Raw genomic sequence first — 21,589 nt, forward strand, 5'->3', positions numbered from 1 at the left:
AGACAGGTTCTCACTATGTAGTTGAGACTGCCCTGGAACTCACTATGTAGCCCAGGCTGATCTCGAACTCACAGTGATCCTCCTGCCTCAGCCTCCTGAGTGCTGGGATTACAGGCATGTGCCACCACGCCTGGCAAAACATACTCATTTTTATAGACTAAAACAAGATAGAAAATATGCCATGCCAAAGCACCAGTATTGCATTACTTAATAAGGAATGTACTATGTGAGACCGCAAAATTACAAGCATCAGGAGATTGTTGTGGGCTCCAGTGTTTATTCTGATTTAAGTAAGAGTTCAAGATGGAAAAGAGGGGTCTTTGTAGCACACAGTTGCTTCACAAAACCTGTTTTATAGACTGAGGAGATCAGACAGTAAGCTTGAAGATAGAAAAAGGTGGTAGCTAATAAATTATAATGCTTTGTAGATTTCTGTACCTTTTTGTGTTGGAAGATTGTGTGTGTGTGTGTGGTACTGGGAATTCAACCTAAGGCCTTTACACTGAGCTACATCCTCAGATCTTGCTAAGTGGCTAAATTGCCCAGGCTGGTCTCAAACTTTCTATAATCCTCCCAGAGTACTGGGCTCATTAGACGCACACCATTACATCTGATTTTTTTTTTTTTTTTTTTTTTTTGTCCTGTAAATTTTTTTGGTCCTGAAGATTAAACCCAGAGCTTCAGGTATGCTAGGCCGCACTCTGCCACTGAGATACATCCTTATTTTGAGGCAAAGTCTTATTAAAATGCTGAGTCTGGGCTTGAACTCACATTCCTCCTACCTCAGTTTTCTGAGTAGCTGGGCTTATAGGCATGCAACATCACATCTAGCAGATTTTTTTTTCCCTTTTAGTGGCAGTGAGGATTGAGCCAAGGGCCTTCACATTTAGTTACATCCCCAGCCCTTTTAAAATTTATTTTGAAATAGGATCTTGTTAAGTCGCTGTGTTGCTCCGACCAGGCTGGAATTTGTGATCCTCCTGTGTCTGCCTCCCATAGTGCCAGGATTAGAGGTATACGTCACCAGGAATGTAGGTATTATTTTTTTCAGGGACTAATAGATACCATCTTAGCCAAGTGATGATCTAGGTTCACATCACAAAATAGGTGTCAATGGTTTATATCCCCAGATCTTGCAATGAGAAGGGCACATCAGACAAACTCAAGTAGAGGCACAAGGAACAAGGACAGAATGAGTCAGCTGCTCAGGTTGCAGGGGTGGGGAGGGCATAACAATTAAGTGCAATATGGGATCTCAGAGTAGGTCCTAGAACAACAACTACCAAAAAGATGGTAGTGGGGGGAAATGATAACATCTCAGTCTACTCTGTACTTCAGTTAACATTATTGCACCAAGGTCAATTTCTCAGTTTGTTAATTGTTCTATGGTCATGTAAGATGCGAACATAATGGAAAGGTACTTAAAGGATATATGGAAATTCTCTGTACTGTTTTTGCAGCTCTTCTGAAGATTTTTAATTATTTCAAACTAAAACATTTAAAAGAATGTAATATCTCAAATTGGACCTACTCTTTTGAGTTATTTAGAAATTACTCTCCTGTTTAAGCTAGGAAGACTATTTTCAACAGTTAATATATTCACTTTAATTTTCCTCAATTCTTTTTTTATTATTACACATAGAATTGATGTAAAAGTTTATATCTGTGTGATATATTACGAGAATTTCCGTAGTGTATACTTTAAAATGGACTTGCTGGGTTATAGAAGTACTTCATCAGCTTTACTATATAAGCCCAAATTATTTTCCAAAGTGGTTATCCAATTTCTAATATCACCAGCAATACATATGTTCTAGTGAGTCTTCCTCCTCCCTAATACAGTACTATTAGAAATTAAAGTTGTTTTATCAATATGGTAAGTATATATATTTGTGATTTTTTAAAACTAGTACATATTAGTAATACTGTACAATATAGAGATTCATTTTGGCATACTAGTACATGTGTATAAAGTCTTTCAATTATTTTCATCCCCATTACCTGTCTCTGCCTTTCCTGCTCCCTCCTCTGATCTTCCCTGTCTCCTAAAGCCTACCTTCTAGTTTTCCATCATCTCACATTTGTTTGTTTATAGATTGTACGTGTAAGAGAAAACACAGTATTTAACTTTCGGAGACTGGCTTAATATTATGCTTAATATAATGTACTTCATTTCCATCAATTTTCTTGCAGATAGCATGATTTTATTCTTCTTTATGGCTGAATAATATTTCAATATAATTTTTTGTGATACAAAGATGTGAACCCGGGGCCTTTACACTGAACTACATTCTCAGCTTATCTTTTATTTTGAGATAGGGTTTCACTAAGTTGCCCAGACAGGGCTCGAACTTGCAGTCCTACTGTCTCAGCCTCCCTCTTTCCTAGGATTGGGCCAGGAATTTAGCTCAGTGGTTCTGCCACCTGCCTTGCAAGTGTAAGGACCCAAGTTCAATCCCTGGTGTCCCCCCCAAAAAAAAAACTCACTCCTAGGATTACAGTTATATGTCCATGCCTGGCTCCATTGTAACTTTAAAATATCTGCTCAGCACCTAGTCTTAGCAAGAATCTAGGCCCTCATTGTACATATTTGTATAGAATAATATTTTCATTTTTGTTCCATTTTATAATCCTTACACCTGTAGTCTCTCTCTCTCTCTCTCTCTCTCTTTCTCTCTCTCTCTCTCTCTCACCCCTCTCTCCCCTTCCCTCGCTCCCTCCCACTTGGGATTTGAACCCAAGGCATTGCACATGCTAGGCAAGCAGCCTATCGCTGAGCTATATCTCCCTAAAATTTTTAAATATTGCTGCTGATTGATTGTGCTTTGTTGCCAAGCACTGTGGCAGGCATATACATAATTTAATTTTCTCATAACTTTTCTATCTCCTCCTCATCATGGAGTCTTTGTTTTTAATACATAATAATCCCTTGTATTAGTCAATGTTCTGTTGCTGTCCTGAGATAAACACCTTAAAGGAGGAAAGGTTTATTTTAGTTTACAGTTTCAGAGGTTTTAGTCTGTAGTCACAGGTTGCTTGGATCCAGTGCTTGTGGACCTGTGGTGAAGCTTAACATCATGGTGGGCAACATATAATAGACCAAAGTAGCTCATCTCATAGCAAAGGAGAGGCAGAGACAGGAGGGTCTGGCGGAAAAAAATCTACCCTTCACAGGATGTCCTCAGTAGCCTACTTCTTCCAACTAGATACCCACCTCCTAGAATTTCCACCCCCTCCAAGTAACACCATCACCTGGTGAACTTGTGGGTGACATTTAGGATCCAACCCACAACACCCTTAAACCTGTTTTAAATTAATTCCTTAATGAGTCTTTCTCTACCCTGTATCTATTTAATGTGTGTGTGTGTGTGTGTGTGTGTGTGTGTGTGTGTGTGTGTGTGTGTGTTTTGGTACCTGGATTGCATTTAGGAACTTACACTTATGAGGCAGGTGCAGTGCCACTGAGCCAAATCCCCAGCCCTGTTTGGATGTTTGTTAGACAGGGTCTTCTATGCAGTTCAGGCTGACCTTGAACTCACTATGTAGCCCAGGCTGGCCTCAAACTCTTGGCAGTCCTCCTGCCTCAGCCTCCTGAGTGTTGGGTTTACAGACATGTGCTGCCATACCTGGCTCTTATTTTCTATTTTTAAAAAAATAATCTTTCTGGGCTGGGGATTTAGCTCAGTGGTGCTGTGACTTCCTTGCAAGCACAAGGTCCTGAGTTAGATCCTTGCTACCAAAAAAAAAATAAAAATAAAATAATAATAATAATAATAATCTTTCTGGACTGGGGATTTAACTCAGTGGTACCATCTACTGCCTTGCAAGTATAAAGTCCTGAGTTCGATCCCCACTACTAAAAATAAATAACCAAGTAAATAAATAATAATAATCTTTCTCATTTTAGAAGAAGTTTGAGGCAAGAAGTAGTTAATAACGTGCCAGAAGTCACATTGTCATTAAGTAATGGCAGACTATACAATAAAATTAAAATCTCTGGCTTAATCTACTTTTTGTTCTCTTTCCTCCCTTTTTCCTCTCACACCCCATTTCTTCCTCCCTTCCCTTATATTTCCCCACTTTCTCTGAGTTTAGTACCTTAAATATCTTCCCGGCTGGCTGCCAGGTAATATGATGTGTGTGCCGAGAGAAGAGGTGGTGAGGGCGGGTGAGTGCCTGGAGCCTGCAGAACAGTCGTCGCTCAGACCCCTTGCTGGCCAGGTGCTTTATAATCATTTCACATTCCAAGCTGTGCTGCTTGTGTGGACTCTGCCAACTGCTCTCTCAGAGCTGCTGATGGCCCTGCAGGGTTGGAAAGCATCCACACACCCCCTATCATCCTTGACTCTCCTTTTTCAGCAACAGTAGGAAACTGGGTCCTTATTGGTGTTTGGATGGCCAGGGACTGGATTGGGTGCCTAGAGAATGATGATATTGGAACTGCTAATGTTAATTAAGAGAACAGATTCTTTTGAAAAAAGAAACAGATCTGAAGTTAAAGTAAAAAATGTAGCCCACAAGCACAAATGAATTTTTTTTTTTTGCTTGCATAGTATTTAAATTTTTTAAATCTGGGTAAATCTTTTATAGGACATGTGCACTCACAAATTTATTGCAGTACTCAGATCTTTGTTTCTTATTATTTTGGATCTAACTGCTATTAATTGCTTGGCTCTTAAGTTATTTGATGTGACCCTGCTCTGTTTACTGAAATATGAGTTGTATCCATAATGTGGTCACTTAAATTCACTGAGGGAAGAAATGGAAGATATATTCTCTGCTCCAGAGACATCAATGTTTTTTTATCTAGGTTTTTTGCTTCGTTTTTGTTTGTTGTTTGTTTTGTGGTACTGAGGATGGAACCATAGTCTTTGACATTCTAGCAGGCACTGTGCCCCTGGGATACCTCCCCAGTTCACCAGGTAATTTTTTTCTGTCCGTTGAATATTTCATGACTAGAAATATGCTTTTGCTTAGATTTCACTCCTCTCTTGACTTTTGTACCAGGGATCAAAATTGGGCCCTTGTACTTTTTTTTTTGTTATGTTTTTTGGAGACAGGGTCTCACTATGTAGTTGAGACTGACCTGGAACTCACTATGTAACCCAGGCTGGTCTCGAACTCACAGTGATCCTCCTGCCTCAGCCTCCTGAGTGCTGGGATTACAGGCGTTTGCTACCCATGCCCGGCTGGCCCTTGTACTTTCAAGGCAGGTGGCAGAACCACTGAGCCAAAGCCCCGGCCCCTCTCTCTTGAATTTTCTCCCCAATGTAGTTTTCTTTGTGGTAATTTGAGTGAAAATGTCTGTGGAGTTTTCTACTATTGGCTCATCCACACTCAGTGATTTATGGGACCTGGAAGAAACTTAGAGTAAATATTCTTGATGGACATGTTCTGAGCTGGGTTAAAGATAGAGAGAAAGGAAGGAAAGGATTTGTTTGTATGTCAAATGCATGAGGTTTGATAAAGTACTGTATCATTTTCCAAAGGATTAGAAACATGTTTTATATAATTAAAAAAGAACAAATATCAAAAGTGTTATCTAATTCATTAACTAATTAAGTAAGATGTTAAGGCCAGTTCAAATAAAAATTTAGAAGCTAGGGCTAGGGATTTAGCTCACTGGTGCTGCCACCTGCCTCACAAGCACAAGGTCCAGAGTTCAATCCCCAGTACCAAAAATAAATAAATAAATGAATTAGAAGCTAAATGTTTGTAATCAATTTAATAAAGAAATGTTAAGATTTATAAATTATATATAAAATGAGTTAATGTACTAAAGTGCAAAAAATTATATAACTTTGAAGTTATTTTTTCTATTAGACATAAACTATTTGTGTCTACTGGGTAAAATATCTACACAGTAACTTATACCCTGTAGCATTATAAATATGGTCCTGTCAATAAACTGTTAAAAGTATAAACAAAGCAGAACTGCATTAATATCACCCAATAATTTATTTTACCTGTTTCTAATGTTAGATGACTTTTTTCTGACAGATTGTAGGCATCAATTTAGACTTGGTTGCCAGGAATTAAAATATGTTTCACAAGTGTAGAAAATATAACTCTATAATGAGGATAAATGTAAATTCTAAAATCTAGCATATGTATATTAGGGGTAGATATTTTGGATTTCAAGGATCAATTTCCAAGTTTCATAAATGTATGTTTGAATGAAACCATATGTGTGAATAATTTTCATTACAAATCTTTTTATTTTCTTTATAGAAATTCCATGGAATTGTAGTTGGTTCTACTTTGCAATGTCTCTATCTATAAAGCAAAGTGAGGACAGAAAAAATGGACGAGGTAGGTGGACTTGGGAAAAGAAATCTAAGTCTGTGTGTTCTTATTATTGTCTCTGAAAAGTATGTGTATGTGTATGTGTTTGTGTTTGTATATACTCAAGTGGACATGAGAAATAAATAAATAGACCCAGTCTACTAATCAAATTATGAGCCTGCCAAATGACCAGGAAGAGAAATATATTTGTAGAAATAAATACTTGATACTTAACAAAGACAAACTCTTTTATCATCTGAGAATTCTAATTTTATATAGTTATAATCTCTCATCTTTTGGGGGGGTACTGGGGATTGAACTCAGGACCTTTTACTTTCGAGGCAGAGCTATATCTTTGGCCCTTATCTCTCATCTTTTATACTTTCCAGCATTTGGAAATTCACCAGGAAGCCTTGTATTCCTTCCCTTCTCCCTATCCTTTACAGCTGTCTCCTGCTCAAAAGAAGTGGTCAGTGTGAAAGGAAGTTGCTGAGGCACAGAAGCTTCTTCTTTGCAGGTTTTTTTGTGGACAGAACAAATGGATCTGGCTATGTTGTATAATCAAATGAGAATTGCATTAAAAACTGGATTTCAGCTTGCCAAAGATTAAAACTAGACCCATATTTTTCACCATGGATTAATCCAAGTGGATTAAAGATACAAATATTAAAACAGAAACACTAAACTTGTTGGAAGATAGGTAGAACTCTTGAAGATATCAGCATAGGAAAAGACTTCATGAACAAATCCTCAGGAACATGGGAACTAGCACAAAGAATCAACAACTGGGATCTCATCTTGTCAAAAAGCTTTTGCACTACAAGAGAAATCACCAGTAGAGCAAAAGAGACAACCCACATTGTGGGAAAAAATTTTTACCAACTGTTTCTCAGACAAAGGTCTACTATCTAGAATATATAAGGAACTCAAAAAAACCAGGCCCCCCCAAATATAAAGGCCCAATTCAAAAATGGACATCTGAAATGAATAGACATTTCTCCAACAAACAAGTAAAAGCAGCAAATAAAATATGAAAAAATGTTCCACTTCGCTGGTCATTGGAGAGATGCAGATGAAAACAACACTGAGATTCCACCTCACCCAGAAAGAATGGCTGCTATCAAGAAATCTACCAATAACAAATGTTGGCAGGGTTGTGTGGGGAAAGGAACCCTTCTTCATTGTTGGTGGGAGTGCAGACTGGTGCAACTCCTACCAACTGTGGAAATCAATATGAAGATACCTCAGACAACTAGGATTAGAAGTCCCATTTGACCCAGCTATTCCTCTGCTGGATATCTTCCCAAAATAATTAAAAGAATCATACCACAGAGATATATGCTTATAGCATATTTTTTTTATGTTTATAGCAGCACAGTTTGAAATAGCTAAAACTTGGAAGCAGCCCAATTGCCCATCAGTTGGAGACTGAATAATGAAGATGTGTTTTTGTTTTGTTTTGTTCAATAAAATGAGTACTACTCAGCCACAAAGAAAGAGAAACTAGAGACATTTATAGCTAAGTTGATGCACATTGAGTACATACTCAAGTGAAATTAACAAGACACACATGTAAATACCGAATAGTTTCTCTGGTGTGAAAAACTAAAAGTGTAAATAAGGATCAGAATGTATAGTTGATATTGTGTAATAGGAAAAAAGGTCTAAAAGAGTAGAGGAAGTGGGAGGGGTAGCGGAAAGGTAAAAAGGGAAAAGAAAAAATATGAGAAAAGGAAAAACATGGAAACAATGTCTTTGTAAACAGGGAAGGGTGGGGGGTGAAGAGTGGGCTGGGGGATGGGGGAAAAATACGAACCAAGATAAGTCATGTAAAGGTACAAGATCCCAATGATTAATGTAACTGTATGGTATACCTAAAATGTACCAATAAACTTAATAAAAAAGATCATGCAATAAATTCTTTTAACTTTTTAATGTTAGATGATTTGTTTTGACAAACTGTAGTCCTCAACTTAAACTTGATTGCCAGGAAGTAAAATATTCTAGGAAGGATTTCCATGAAAGTCCATGACTTCCTTTGGTGAATCCAGGTACTAATGGGAGCAAAAGTAATTGTACTCAAGCCATTTTTCAAAATGGAACTGCCTAACCAGTAAAAATAATAATAATAATTCTGACATACAGTTTTGAAAAAGCAAGCCAGAATTTATTTCCAGGTTTAGACTTCCTTTTGAGGGATGACAAAGGAGCCATTGGCTATTACATATAAGGCTGCTGTAAACACTTTTATAAGTTTTTTTTATAAAAAATAATTTTGGTTCTCTTGGATCTTTAAATTCATTTAAAATATTATTTAGGGCCAGGGATTTAGCTCAGTGGTTCTACTGCCTACCTCGCAAGCGCAAGGACCCGAGTTCAATTCCCAGTACCAAAAAATAAAATAAAATCTTATATATATCCTGTCTTGTACTTTGGATTTTTAGTTTGTTTGCTCTGTTTTGTTTTGTTTTTAGACAGGGTCTTCTTATGAAGCCCAGACTGGCTCCAAACTTCTGATTCTCCTTCACCCTCCAGAGTGCTAGGATCACAGGTGTACATCACAGTACCTGGCTTTACAGCCTGCCTTGAATTATTGTTTTGTCATTTTGCATATAACTGGTGTGGTTCTACTAGATTTTCTACCTAGTATGGTACCTACACATCTCTCTGTGCCCTGCAGAATTTGCAAGATCGTCCCATCTATTTTATTGCTTCTTTGCTTCTCCTCTGCAGTTCTACACATATTATCATCACCACTACAATGCACCCGTAATTAATAACAATCAGTGAGAAGTAGTTAAGTCATACTAAGTAGTAATTCAAAAAGCCATGAAGTTGGGCTGGGGGGTTAGCTCAGTGGTGCAGCCACCTGCCTCACAAGCACAAGCTCCTGAGTTCAATCCCTGGTGCCAAAAACAAACAAACAAACATGAAATAAACCTGTCTGTATTGGTGTGAAAAGATCTTTTAATCCATACTGTGAGAAAAAAAAAAGCAATTTGCAAAGCTATACCTATAATAGGCTCTCATTTGTTTAAAAAAATGCGCGCGCACATGTGTGTGTGTGTGGTGTGTGTGTGTGTGTGTGTGTGTGTGTGTTTTCCAGGTAAAATGCAGGATTCCTAGTTAAATTTGAATTTCAGATAAATAATAGCTTTTAGTTTAAGTGCTCACATGACCTCTATTTTTTATTTTCTAACTCTGGCAAACCTAACCAGAGAAGATCAGAGGGGTTTGAATTTTGAATCTTATAGTTAAATCACTTCTTTAGCATCACAATTCAGTTTCTTTTTTTTTTTCTTTTTCTCTTTTGTTTTATTGTTTTTAAAACATGGTCTCAATATGACTTTGAACTCAAAATCCTTCTGCCTCAGTGAGTGCTAGGGTTACAGACATTTTGTTTTGAACTGATGGCCTTTAATAATAATTTTCTCAACCTCTTGTTCCCATGCCACAGAAGGTTTGTGATTGAGCAGCACTGAAAGTGAGGTCTAGCAGTTCAGTCACACAACACAGGACTGATTGCCTCTACCACTTTGATGAGAAATCATTTGTTCCATGTTTTGTTTTGGTTTTTGGTACTGAGGCTTGAACTCAAAACCTTGCATTTGAGAGGCAGGCATGGTACCACTGAGCTAAATCCCCAGCTGTCCCATGTTTCAAATGAGGTAAGAATGACAAACAAAGCACTCCTAAAAGAAATGATATTCCTGTCTGTTGCCTCTGTCTTGGAGAGGGAAGGAGAGAAGCCTAAGGTCTCAGAGGGAAATAGGGGTAACATTCGTTTTCAAGCACATCCTAAATTAAGTCAGCCAAACTGATTTTTATTTTCTTCAAGGCCTGGTCCTTTAACGATTCTAGTCTTGTTTTCACCAAACTCAGGTAGAATGATATTGATGATGGCATCTTTTGACCCAGACATGGCAGAAATGAGCCTGGGCCAAACAGTGTAGTCACACATACACAAGCAAAGCTTTATTAGGAGAGAGGGCCAGAGAGAATGAGTTTCAGACGAACTGGAAGGATGAACTCCTTTAGCTCAGAGGAGTCAGCAACTGGGGGAGAAAAGGACCAAGCTGCTAGCAGAAAACAGTTACAGGTTTTTATTGATTTGTTGGAATCGGCTAAAGTCTGGTAATTTCCACTTTCAAGGGCATGGTTCCTAAAGGTTTCTTCTTGTAAAGAAACATCCTGGCCTTGTATTTGGTGGGCTAACAGGGCCAGCTTTGCTCAGAAACCACTGAGCTACTTTTACAGCTGGTGTCATCAGCTTGCCTTATAAAAACTTTCAGAACTTGAGTTATGGAAAAAGCACAAGGGTCGGGTAGAAGAAACACATACCTGCTCCAGTAGGCAAAGGCCAAGTTAACCCTGCATCATAGAAACTGACCCAAGCATTAGGGGAGCAAGGAGACAGGCACAAATGAAGACAAATAACAAGCCTTTCATCCCGTTTTAGATGTCACCTACAGGCGCAAATGAAGAGCCAGTGTTTTAGCAAATGGGCCTTTAAGTTTTTGCAAAGTAACCTGGGAAAGTTACTTTCACACATCAGAGGTGTTAGCTTAAAGCAAAGCTAGTGAGAAACTAACAATGTAATGTAACTTCTAAATTAGTAATTTTTAAGTTGACTAAGAGCAGCTAAAGCTAATGGGCATATTTGGGGCTTTTTTTCTTGGAAACAATTTCTCATTTCATGCAGACATTCTGCTTCTGTGGTTTTATCAGAGTCCCATAACATATCTGTTGAAACATGCCATGATACAAAGGATAAAGTTTATAGGCTCTCCAATGTTTATTTGGGGTCCCAGCCTTCTGCCTCCACGATGGTGGTCCTTAACTGTCTCAGAATCAGTGCAGCTCGAAGGGATGGTCAGGCAGAGGCACAGGACAGCTGTAACAGGACTGGACTTGGCCCAACATTCTAGACTTTAGTGAGCTTCCTGTCCAGGCTCTTATCCTGGACCTTACATACTTTCTACCATCATACTGAATGTATTCCTGTTTGCTAACTTCAGTATTCAGAGGTCAGTAAAGTATTAGCTTTAGCTGAGGTTTCTCTCAGCCCAGTTGTTCTGTGATTATGTAGATCCTCCTATAGGAGCACGTGATTTTGCCCCACTGGAGAGGTTTGGACAAAAATCTGACCTCAATTCGGCAGAACATGTTTGTAAGCATCTTTTTTATTTGTTTTTTCGTTGAACAAATCGTTACTAATCTAGGGCCTTAAATTGAGCTAAACAGTGGGATACAGAGATTTAAAGAAAAGAGAGGAGAAAGACTTGAATTCTATGATGTGTGCATGCTTGTGTGTTTTCGTGTGTTTTCGTGTGTGTGTGTGTGTGTGTGTATGTGTGTGTGTTACTAGGGATTGAACCTAGGGAGTGCAAAGCTATACCTCTAGCCCTTCTATTTTGAGAAAGAATCTTGCTAAATTTCCCAGGCTGGCTTTGAATCTTCAGTTATCCTGCCTCAGGTTCCTGAGTAGTGGAGATTACAAGTACTGGTTGGTGGCCATCTTGTGGGACTTTCTCAATTCTCCCACTAGGATTAGGAGTCTGAAGATGGTCTGAAATGATACTTTCTTCACCTGATAACCATAGAGCCTAACACAAGGCCTGGCACCTGCTAAGTGCCCAGTAAACATTCGTTAAACTGAGGAAGAATTTGAGAGGAATACTCCATTCAGGGCAGAAATATCTATTGATATTGACTGTATATCAATTTTTATATATTGTGTAGTTGGACCTCTATATCTATGGTTCCAAATCCATGGATTCAACCAATAATGACTGAAAATATGTATTTGAAAGAAATTACTTCTGTATCAAATGTGAAGACCTTTTTCCTTGTCATTATTCCCTAAACAATACAAGTATTTACATAGCATTTAAATTGTATTAGGTATTATATATCATTTAGAGATGATTTAAAGTATACAAAAAGTGTGCATAGATTACAGGCAAATACTACCTTATTTTATATAAGAGACCTGAGCATCATGAATTTTGTATCCATAAGGGTCTGCTACAGGCAGATGCTAAGGGATGATTACAATATTTAGTTTTTTCATAATGTGTTAGCCAGCTCAGTATTGCTAATAGTATTTGATATGATGAGTCAGTCCATCCTATAGTACAGTGATCGGACTTACTAGGAGTATACTAAAGTCCCTTGAAGTCCAGAACTCTGCCTTATTCACTTTTTTTTGTACTAGGGATGGAACTTGGGACCTTGTGCTTGAGAGGCAGGCACAGTGCCACTGAGCTAAATCCCTGCCCCTTATTCACCTTTTTATCCCCATCCTTACTCCACCCTTCCAGCATCCAACACTCTGGCTTCCATGAAATTTAGTTAAGCAAGTGTATTAGTGAAAGTGATTTGTTTTTCCTCTGTACTCATATCATCAACACAGAAGACTTCTGTGACTTTTAAAAAATATGGGGACTTCTCCCCACCAGCAGAGTCAATTCTGCAGCAGCAGATACCAGCTGCTGGTGTCCTCTAATATACTTCACTTCTAACACTATTTCCAAGTTGATAGTATCTAATTCTACAGGTTGAGGGTTTAACCCGATTGTCCCTGCTTCAGACCTAGATACCAGTCTGAATGGGCCTCTGGAACTTCTGACTGACCAAATCCTAATTGGGGTTCCATATCCTCCTCCTCTGGATCCATTATTTATCAGAGCAGGTCAGGAAGCACTATACTACATTTACTGGCTTATTATAAAGGATACATAATAAGACAGATGAAGAGATACATAATGCAAGATCTAGAGGGGCCTTGAGTGCAGGAGCTTCTATTCCCATGGAATCAGTACACAATCCTCCCAGCATGTGTACAAGCCTCATTCACCTTCCTGTAAGCTTCTACGTTGATCTGTCCAGAAGTCCTCCAAACCCTATCTTTTTGGGGCTTTATGGTTCATTGCATAGACATGATTGCTAATAGACTAAGTGGAGAGACTCAGCAAGGCCTATGTAAGGGAAAGGGTTAAAGTGAGAGAATCATCTGGAATGTGCGTGTTCCCTGAAATGACCTGGGCTACATGCCTATCTCCTGAGAAAAATGTGTTTAGAGATAACTGTTAACACCTGAAGGACTGACTAATCCCAGGTTCTAGCCAAGGCTGGGACCAATCTTTTCCAGCCACACAGGCCTGTTGGCACCAAGTCACTTTTGTCTAAGCAGTGTTCAAGAAACTGAGAAACTGGGTGTGGCTTGGCATTTTCTGTCTCACCTGTGGAGGTCACCAGCTCATACAAGATCCTTTCCCAGAGGATTCTCCTTCATCTTTGGTGCTGTCCCCTGCCTCATCATGTAGTAATATACTATTTGACTATGCTCATATCTGCTGTACTTTTATTATAAACCTACTTTCATCTTTTTAAAATCATTGTATGGCTCTCCTCTGTCCATGTGGATCTGAACTTCAAATTTCTGTGGCCACATATATGTGACTCCTTGTGGTCATAGCCTTCTGTCCGGACTCTTCTTGGCCTTGTTCTGGGCAGAATTCTTTCCTCCAAGGCATGGATTAGAATCTTCTGGAATGAGGAGAGTCTTATAATTTGCTATCAAACAAGGAAGGTCAAAGAATTTTCTCATAGCCAGGTTTAAAACAGGAGAAAGATTAGGGTTTCTACAGTCTCTCTTGAGGAAGACAAATTCTAGTTTCTGTGGCTTACCTTGGGAAAAATATATAATATTTTATATAAAATATAAAGTATGTAAATATAGATTTATATTAAATATAAATATATTTCATATATACATGAAATATGTATCTGTCTCTATCAATCAATCTCCCAGCAAGTTTAGGAAAAGCTGGCTTAGAAAAGAGCATCAGATATATCCTAAGGCAAGGTGCTGGAATTGACCTACAAGAGAGAGCTAGGATTATGCCAGGCATGGTGGCACACTTGGGAGGCTGAGGTAGGAGGATTACTGAGTTCATGGCCAGCCTGGGCTCTGCAGTGAGTTTGAGGCCAGTCTAAACTACAGGAGACCTTGTCTGAAAAAAAAAAAAGGTGGGGTGGGAGCTGGATTTCTGTGTTCGGCGGTATTATCTGAGGAGAAATAATCAAAGAGGCACTAGAAGTATTAATGTGTAGATTCTTCAGAGGATACTTGTCCTGTTGCCTTAAGAATGCTTGAACACCTGAGGATTTCCTTTTTATTGTATTTCTTGGTTCTTTGAATAAAAAGAGAAAATTTCAGTTTTAAACAGATATCCTCAGTGAGAAAGCGAGAACTTTGTGACGTTTTCAGTAGCTGCCAGCAGCCAGGCTGATCTGAAGAGACGGATCATTCTCACTATTTCTCTCCTCTGTTTTCAGAAGATGAGAGACTTCTGCAAGCCAACAACAGAAAACTCACCACTTATTTTGGCTATCCAGTGAGTATCCTGCCTTTGGCTATCTCATAGGGGGCTGGAATTCCCCTGCAATATTCCCCTTTGTTGGGGAAGCAGGAAATTCACTGTAGATGTGGATGCAACTACATAGATTCTGATTTCTCTTGAACTCCTAGGTAGTGAGCAGTGCAATAAGGGCTCAAACCAAAATCAATCCAGTGCCCTAAACTTGGGGAAATATCTCACATTTTGGATTTATAAAAAACTCCTAGAAAAGAAATATTGTTCCTTTTTCTTACACAAATGAAAGCATGGTTCCACAATTACCTTTTTTAGTTAAACATCTATTATAATATATATAGATCTGTCTCATTTATTTCACAGTGGCATTGTTTCCCTTTGTATTTTAAAACTTTAAACTATTTAAACCAATCTTCTATTGATGAAGATTTCTAGTGTTTTTCTATGATAGCTGGTCCTGAAAGAACATGATTATACATATAGTTTGGCACATGAGAGCTTCCTAGAAGCAAGTTTGCCGTCCTAAAAGGAAAACATGTTAAAAATTATAATACATATTATCAAATTGCCCACTTCTTAAAAGATGATATTTATTTTTATTTCTACCTATAGTAGAGTCTGCCCATTTCTCCACATTCCTTCCAGAGACTATCAGTATCAATCATGTCATCTTTGCAGCCTTTTAGATGAAAATGACATTTTGTTACCCAGTCTTCCTTAAAGTGAGATTGATAATCTGTTCACATTAATTAGCCTTTTATATTTATATTTTCTGAAAACTACCTATTTGTGATCTTTGTCCATTTCCTATTTGGTTATACTTTATTTATTTATGAATAAATAATTTAAAAGATATATATTGAAAAGTCATGCCATAATACCCCAACCACATCTGCTCCCACATAGGGAACTACTTACATTAGTTTCTTGTGTATTTATCAGTGTATCCTTGTGCAAATGAAGCAAATACAAATATATATTCTTATTTCTCACTGTTTTAGAGTATTCTATATTTAACAGTATATCCTGAATGTGTTTTAATAATCATAATTTTATAATAGCCTTTTCCTTTTTTCTTTTTTAGCTGCATAGTATTTACAGATTTAGCATAGTTTATGTAAACAATTCCTTATAAATGGTCAGTTAGTTGGTTTCAGTCTTTTATAACTATAAGTAATGCTTTTATATACATAAGTTATTTTGTACTACCCACATACAAATATATATATATATATAAAATATTAAAATACATACTCTTAAATGTTTGTAGTTTCTGTGGAATGTTAGTTTATGATTCCGGAACTGGAGTTGTTCTGGATAATAATGGTGTTCAAGCTATGGCAGTGGGAGCTGGGGTTTTTTTCTTTCCATCTTTTAGACCTGTAGAAGCAGTGGACTACATTAAAAGTAGGTTTTAACATCAGGCAACCTGAGTTTGAATCCAGTTTTGCTCCTTACTAACCCTAAAGTATTACACAAGTTGCTTAGCACCTCTGTTCTTTAGTTCTTTCATTCATAAGAGGAGGATAATAAGATTTTCCTTACATGGTAGTTGTGGGAGTTAAACATGGTCATGAAATGTTGATACTCTCACACCAAGAAACTGCTGTCCTTTGGGGAAAAAGAATCTGTTTTATTCACCTCTGTATCCATAGTTGCCACCACAGTGGTTGGTCACACCTGGCATTCAATAAATATATACTGAATATTGAATAAGCAACCAGATTGACCCAATTTTGAGCTATCTTTTGTTCCTCTAATTGCTCTTGGGTTTTGTTGTTACTGTTTTTTACTTGTAGGACAATGCCATCAAGACCTCAAAATATAATGCCTTAAACTTCTTGCCCATGAACCTATTTGAACAGTTCCAGAGACTTGCAAATGCCTATTTCCTGATTTTGGTATTCCTACAGGTATTGCCTCTTGGGGCCTTTTCCACATGTGATTTATCAATTCCTCTGGGGTCAGGCTATATAGTCAATCCCTAAACTGAGAACTGTTGTCTTTCTTTAGAAACCGGCAAATGGATTAGTGGAGTTTCAGGCCAGTGCCCTTCATGTAGCTGAGGTCAGAATTAGCCAATGTGAAGTAAACCTGCATAGGAGGAAGTAGACAGGTCATGGAACCTTCAAGGAAGGAGAGCTCCTCATCATGGATGCATGGCCACAGTTTACTTGACCACAGGCAGCCACAGACTCTTCACTCCAACCCTAACTGCAACCCTATTCCTCTTTCTTGTCCCAGCTGCCATGACAGGAAGTTGGCATACAGGAATACTGAGGGAGGATGGCTTAGAATATAAGAGTACCAGCACAAAGAAAGGCATCAACCTCAGCTAGGCACGCACTGGGAAAAGGGGACAGACAGATCATCCCATCTCCCTTTGTGCTGAAGGAACATTGCAGAATGTGTGGTTTCCCCATATCCACTCTTAACACCCTACCTCTCGTACCTTTCATCATTAGAGAACAGACATCCTTTTTCTATCAGGACAAAGGTAGTGGAGTTCAGAACAGATAGGTAGCAATGTACAGACTTTTCTTCTTTACTTACATTTTGAGGGCTATAGGCTATGTAGCAGTGGAAAGCAGCTTGGATGTTGGATTTATTATGATTCTAGGGAGGTGAAAATAATGGTGGGGTAAGGATATGAGAGAAACATATAATTCTTTAAGTTGTCTGACCCCAGATTCTCTTCCTTTTGCTCTCATAGTTGATTCCCCAGATTTCCTCCTTGGCAAGTTACACAACTGTGATACCCCTGATGGTGGTGCTGTCCATAACAGCCGTGAAAGATGCCATCGATGACCTGGTAGACTTACTTCCTGGCCCTCCTTCACTGTACCTAGTCAGGCTGTGGACAAGAAGACTTGCCAGATGTACCTTGTACTAAGAAGCACTGAATGAAAAGAGATGTTTCCCTTTCTTGTTCCCTTATCTATCCCAGAGGGATATGTAGTGATTCCCATAGCCCCAAAATTGGTGCTCTACCATGGCCAGAAAGGCATAATGCAAGGCCTTGCTACTGCCACCTTTTTAGCCCTCCTCCAGCCCTCCTTTCCTTTCCTCTTTGATAAACCACCTTTCCTTAGCTTTCTCAAGCTTCACTGTTATTCTTCTTCCTCTGTACCTCCTTTTTCCATTTTATATTCTTTCTTCTTCTTTCCTGTCCCCTGTTCCCTCTTTCTCCTACTCTTCCTCTTTCTTCTTCTCTGTCTTCTTCTCTGTCTCCGCATTTCCCTTCTCTCCAATTCTCCCTATTTTCTTTTCCAACTTTCAGTTGTATTCAGTATGCAAGCCCTTTCATTTTAGAAAGCTTCATGATAAACAGAGGTAACTCCCTTCCTGGCCTTGGAAAGAGAAATTGGCTCACTGTGAGTGCTGTAAAAGGGAGTACACAGCCCCACACCTGCTAGTGGGATTTGGGAAGCCAGTCTATGCCGATTCCCCAAGAGCCTTTGGATTTTGCCAACATAACTTTTATACCAAAATTTGAAAGTTCCTTGACTTTATAAAATCCAGGATTAGCATATGTGAACATGTACATTTCAGTCATAACTCAGATGTACAAAAATGTAACTATTTCTCTACAACTGAATTAATTTTAGCTCACAACCATACAGGTACCCTACCCCTAATCTTTCCAGTGACAGCTAAAAGCTTAACTTACCATTCAGGGTAATACAGCTACTCCAGGTTCAGAATTCAGTCTCTTTACCATAAATGTTAGGACAATTCTGAATTTTAACAAATTCAGGATTTTGTCTGTCCCCATCCCCATGGTCCTCTTTTCCCAGGAAATAAGCTTGTGTGGAAGGGGGCAATTCATGTGGGTCAGGGCATTAGGGCATGCCCTGAATTTGTGCTCTGTCCTCTGAGTCTTTAACATACTTATTTGCTCTCATTCCTCCCAGGTTTTGGCTTTTGATATTTAAAAAGATTTTGTTTCTTTCTTCTCCCTGGGTTATTTTTCTGACCCCTCTTCCCAGCCCCCAGGAGACATCATCCTTTTGGTCTGGTTGATAGAAGGTCTTAGAGGTAGGGGAAAGGCGAATTACAAAGAATGGAACTATATTGGGCAATATTCCAGAATGTTAAAATTCTACGTGCAATTTGCTATGTGTCTATTTCCTGAACATTTTCTTGTATGATTTTAGAAAAGGCACCAAAATGACAATCAGGTTAACAACCGTTCTGTTCTGCTGCTGGTGAATGGCAGGTAAGCTCTTTTGGGCTCTTATGGGGAAGCCAATTGAAGCAGAACTATTCCTGGGAGACAGTCAGTCTTGCTAAAGCTTGACATGCTGGGTCTTTTGGAAGGGCAATTCAGAACAGTGAAAAGAATCTTGGATTGGACATAAGAAGAATTCGAGGTGTCATCTAGAGTACTTTGAAATTGCAGTGTTATTTCAGATGTTTATAAAATGGAAATTGTATTCTCTATCGTAGTGGATGCCTGTGAAAGTAAAAATGAAATAATATATATTAAAGCAGTTAATAAAGATGTTAATATGTAAGAGATTATTACTAGGTTAGTATCCAGACATTTTTCTTTAAGACAGTGGATTCTGAGGCCAGGCATGGTGGTGCAAGCCTGTAAACCCAGCACTCAGAAGGCAGAGACGGGAGGATTGCCATGAGTTTGAGGCCAGCCAGGGCTACATAGTGAGTTCAGAACCAGCTTAAACTACAAAGTATGACCCTGTCTGAAAAAAAAAAAAGGAAAGTGGATTCTGTTATGGGTTACTGGCCATTCTACCATAGCCTTTGGTCAACTTATGTTTCCTGTTGCAATTGACCTCACTGCTGTGGTGCTTGGTCACAGCCATCTAAAGTGTTGGCAGGACTATATCGGAGCAAGCATATTCCTATACAGAGCAAAATATGAAGGCTACATAAGAGGTATGACAAATTATTGCAGCAATTACAGCTGGCAAGGGGAATCAAAGAAGATTTTCCAGAGGAGGTGATATCTGTACCAGGCACTAAGGGACGGGAAGAATTCAACATGTAGCCATTGTGTAAAAGTAAGAGTGACCAGTATGAGCAGAACTATGATTCCAAGAAAGTGCTAACTTGAAATTCAAGATTAAGGTGCAGACTTTCTCTTGGTGGCCTTATAGAATACCTAGTAGCTATAATTTTATTAGATTATCTGAAGTTCTTAGGCGTATAATCATGTTGTTGATTGTGTCTGCTAATTGTAACTCATAGTGGATTGTTTCCTTAAGGGTTTGAACTTTTAAAACCTTTTATAAGACACCCAAAAGGTCAGTTGTAGTTAAAAGGAAAGAAGGGAAATAGAAATACAAAAAAAAGACAAAACCTGAGTATATTTGAAACTGAGCAAGCTATAGAGTCACTGACCAAATGAATTTACTCTCCTGAGTATCTGGTGCACTCGGGTTATATAACATTAGTGGAGAAGAATTTGTCAGAGTAATTTTAGGATGTGCGTTAACCAGCAAGACCCTAGTAAGGTATTGTAACCACTATCTGATTAATTTAATATGCAAAGGTGAGGCTTTTTGTTAGAATGATTTCTTTTTCAGAAAGCAGCTTTCTTTTTCTAGAATCCACTGAGAAATGCTGCTATATAAAAAATTTCTGTGTAGCAAGTTGCAATTTTTGTCATTTTTCATTTCTGAGTAATTATGTTTACAAGCATATGTTTAAAAGAGCTTTTTGGGGGAAATTCTTGGTAGTCTGATCTAAGTTTGCATCCCTTCAGAGGGGTTTATGTTTGATTTTGCCAGGGTTTCACCTGCCAACGCCTAATTTGGAGGAAGTGTAAATGTGAACCCCATACCATATGAAGTTTCAATTCTCAGGGGCAAATCCTCCATTCACTGACCCCCACCCAACCTGTAGGATATTAGACAAACTGTCTTACCAGTAGGTTGATTTTTTTTTTTTTTTTAGGCTAGCCTTTCACTTTTGGTGTTGTCCTTTAATGTTTTATGAGGTGTTATTAGTTCCAGTCCATTACCTCTTAAAATCATAAGTTTTCATCTTTTGTCTGTCTGGAAGGAGAAATTAAAACTCCAATTACTAGACTGTTAAAACTGGCAGTACCTTTCCCCACCCTAAGCAAGATCTTTAGACTATACTGTTATAGATTTTATTCCTTTTTTTCTGGCTTCTTGCCTTATGCCAAATATAGCCTTGCTTTTGAAAAAGAGTTGGCTTTATTTTATCTAGTATTTCTAAATATTTGTAATATTAAAAGTACCAGTGTTTTCTAGAACTCCAGGAGGTACCATTCATACAAAACAGAATATAATGTGAGTTTTTCTCCCTTGAAGTCAAAGTATTGGCTTCTATAGCTCTCTGATACATTTTCTAAACCATAAGTTAGGGTACAATGCCTGGAAATCTAAAATGCCTTATGGAACAACAGGATTCCATATTTTAAATCAGTAGGAAGTATCTTCCCCTTTCCAAAGTCTGGGACACATAGTTGTTAAAAATGTCTAGGAACAAATTGTAATAGTCTGGCAGCTTCTTATGTAATAAAATATAAGCATTTGAATCTCCGGGAAAAACCAAATATTATATAGCATTGCTCTCTCTTCATGTTTCACTGGTAAAAATAATGACGGAATGACAGAGAACCCACAGATGTAAATGTCAGATCAAAAGAAAATAAAATAACTATTCAGATGTCTTTCCTCAAGGCTTGTAGCTACCAATCTTCAGTACTATCAGAAAATAACATAAAAGAGTGAGTATATATTAAAGGGATTTTTTTTGTAAAAAAGAAATTTGGCAGTAGCCGGGTGTGGTGGCACACACCTGTAATCCCAGCACTTGGGAGGCTGATGCAGGAGGATCACTGTGAGTTCAAGACCGGCCTGGGCTACATAGTAAGTTCCAGGTCAGTCTCAACTACATAGTGAGACCCTGTCTCAAAAAACCAAAAA

At 38.3% G+C, this 21,589-nt stretch overlaps 1 protein-coding gene across 11 annotated transcripts in view; it reads left to right on the forward strand.

Annotated features, from left to right (window-relative positions):
* The window catches only part of LOC104858886 (phospholipid-transporting ATPase FetA), a 91,729-nt gene that overhangs the window by 25,947 nt on the left and 44,193 nt on the right, over positions 1-21,589 (forward strand). For 5 of the 11 annotated variants that reach the window (XM_010619315.2, XM_010619317.2, XM_010619324.1 and 2 more), the window contains 5 exons: positions 6,232-6,312; positions 14,629-14,687; positions 16,466-16,579; positions 17,380-17,478; positions 18,824-18,885. In XM_010619315.2, coding sequence (XP_010617617.1) covers positions 6,232-6,312; positions 14,629-14,687; positions 16,466-16,579; positions 17,380-17,478; positions 18,824-18,885 — 415 coding nt within the window. Of the gene's footprint in view, positions 1-6,231; positions 6,313-14,628; positions 14,688-15,997; positions 16,074-16,465; positions 16,580-17,379; positions 17,479-18,823; positions 18,886-21,589 lie in introns of those variants that run through there. The other 6 variants (XM_019206797.2, XM_010619320.2, XM_010619321.3 and 3 more) reach the window with 6 other exon arrangements.

The sequence above is a fragment of the Fukomys damarensis genome, unplaced genomic scaffold (assembly GCF_012274545.1).
Source record: "Fukomys damarensis isolate Sample0158 unplaced genomic scaffold, DMR_v1.0_HiC HiC_scaffold_36, whole genome shotgun sequence".
Classification (NCBI taxonomy): domain Eukaryota; kingdom Metazoa; phylum Chordata; class Mammalia; order Rodentia; family Bathyergidae; genus Fukomys; species Fukomys damarensis.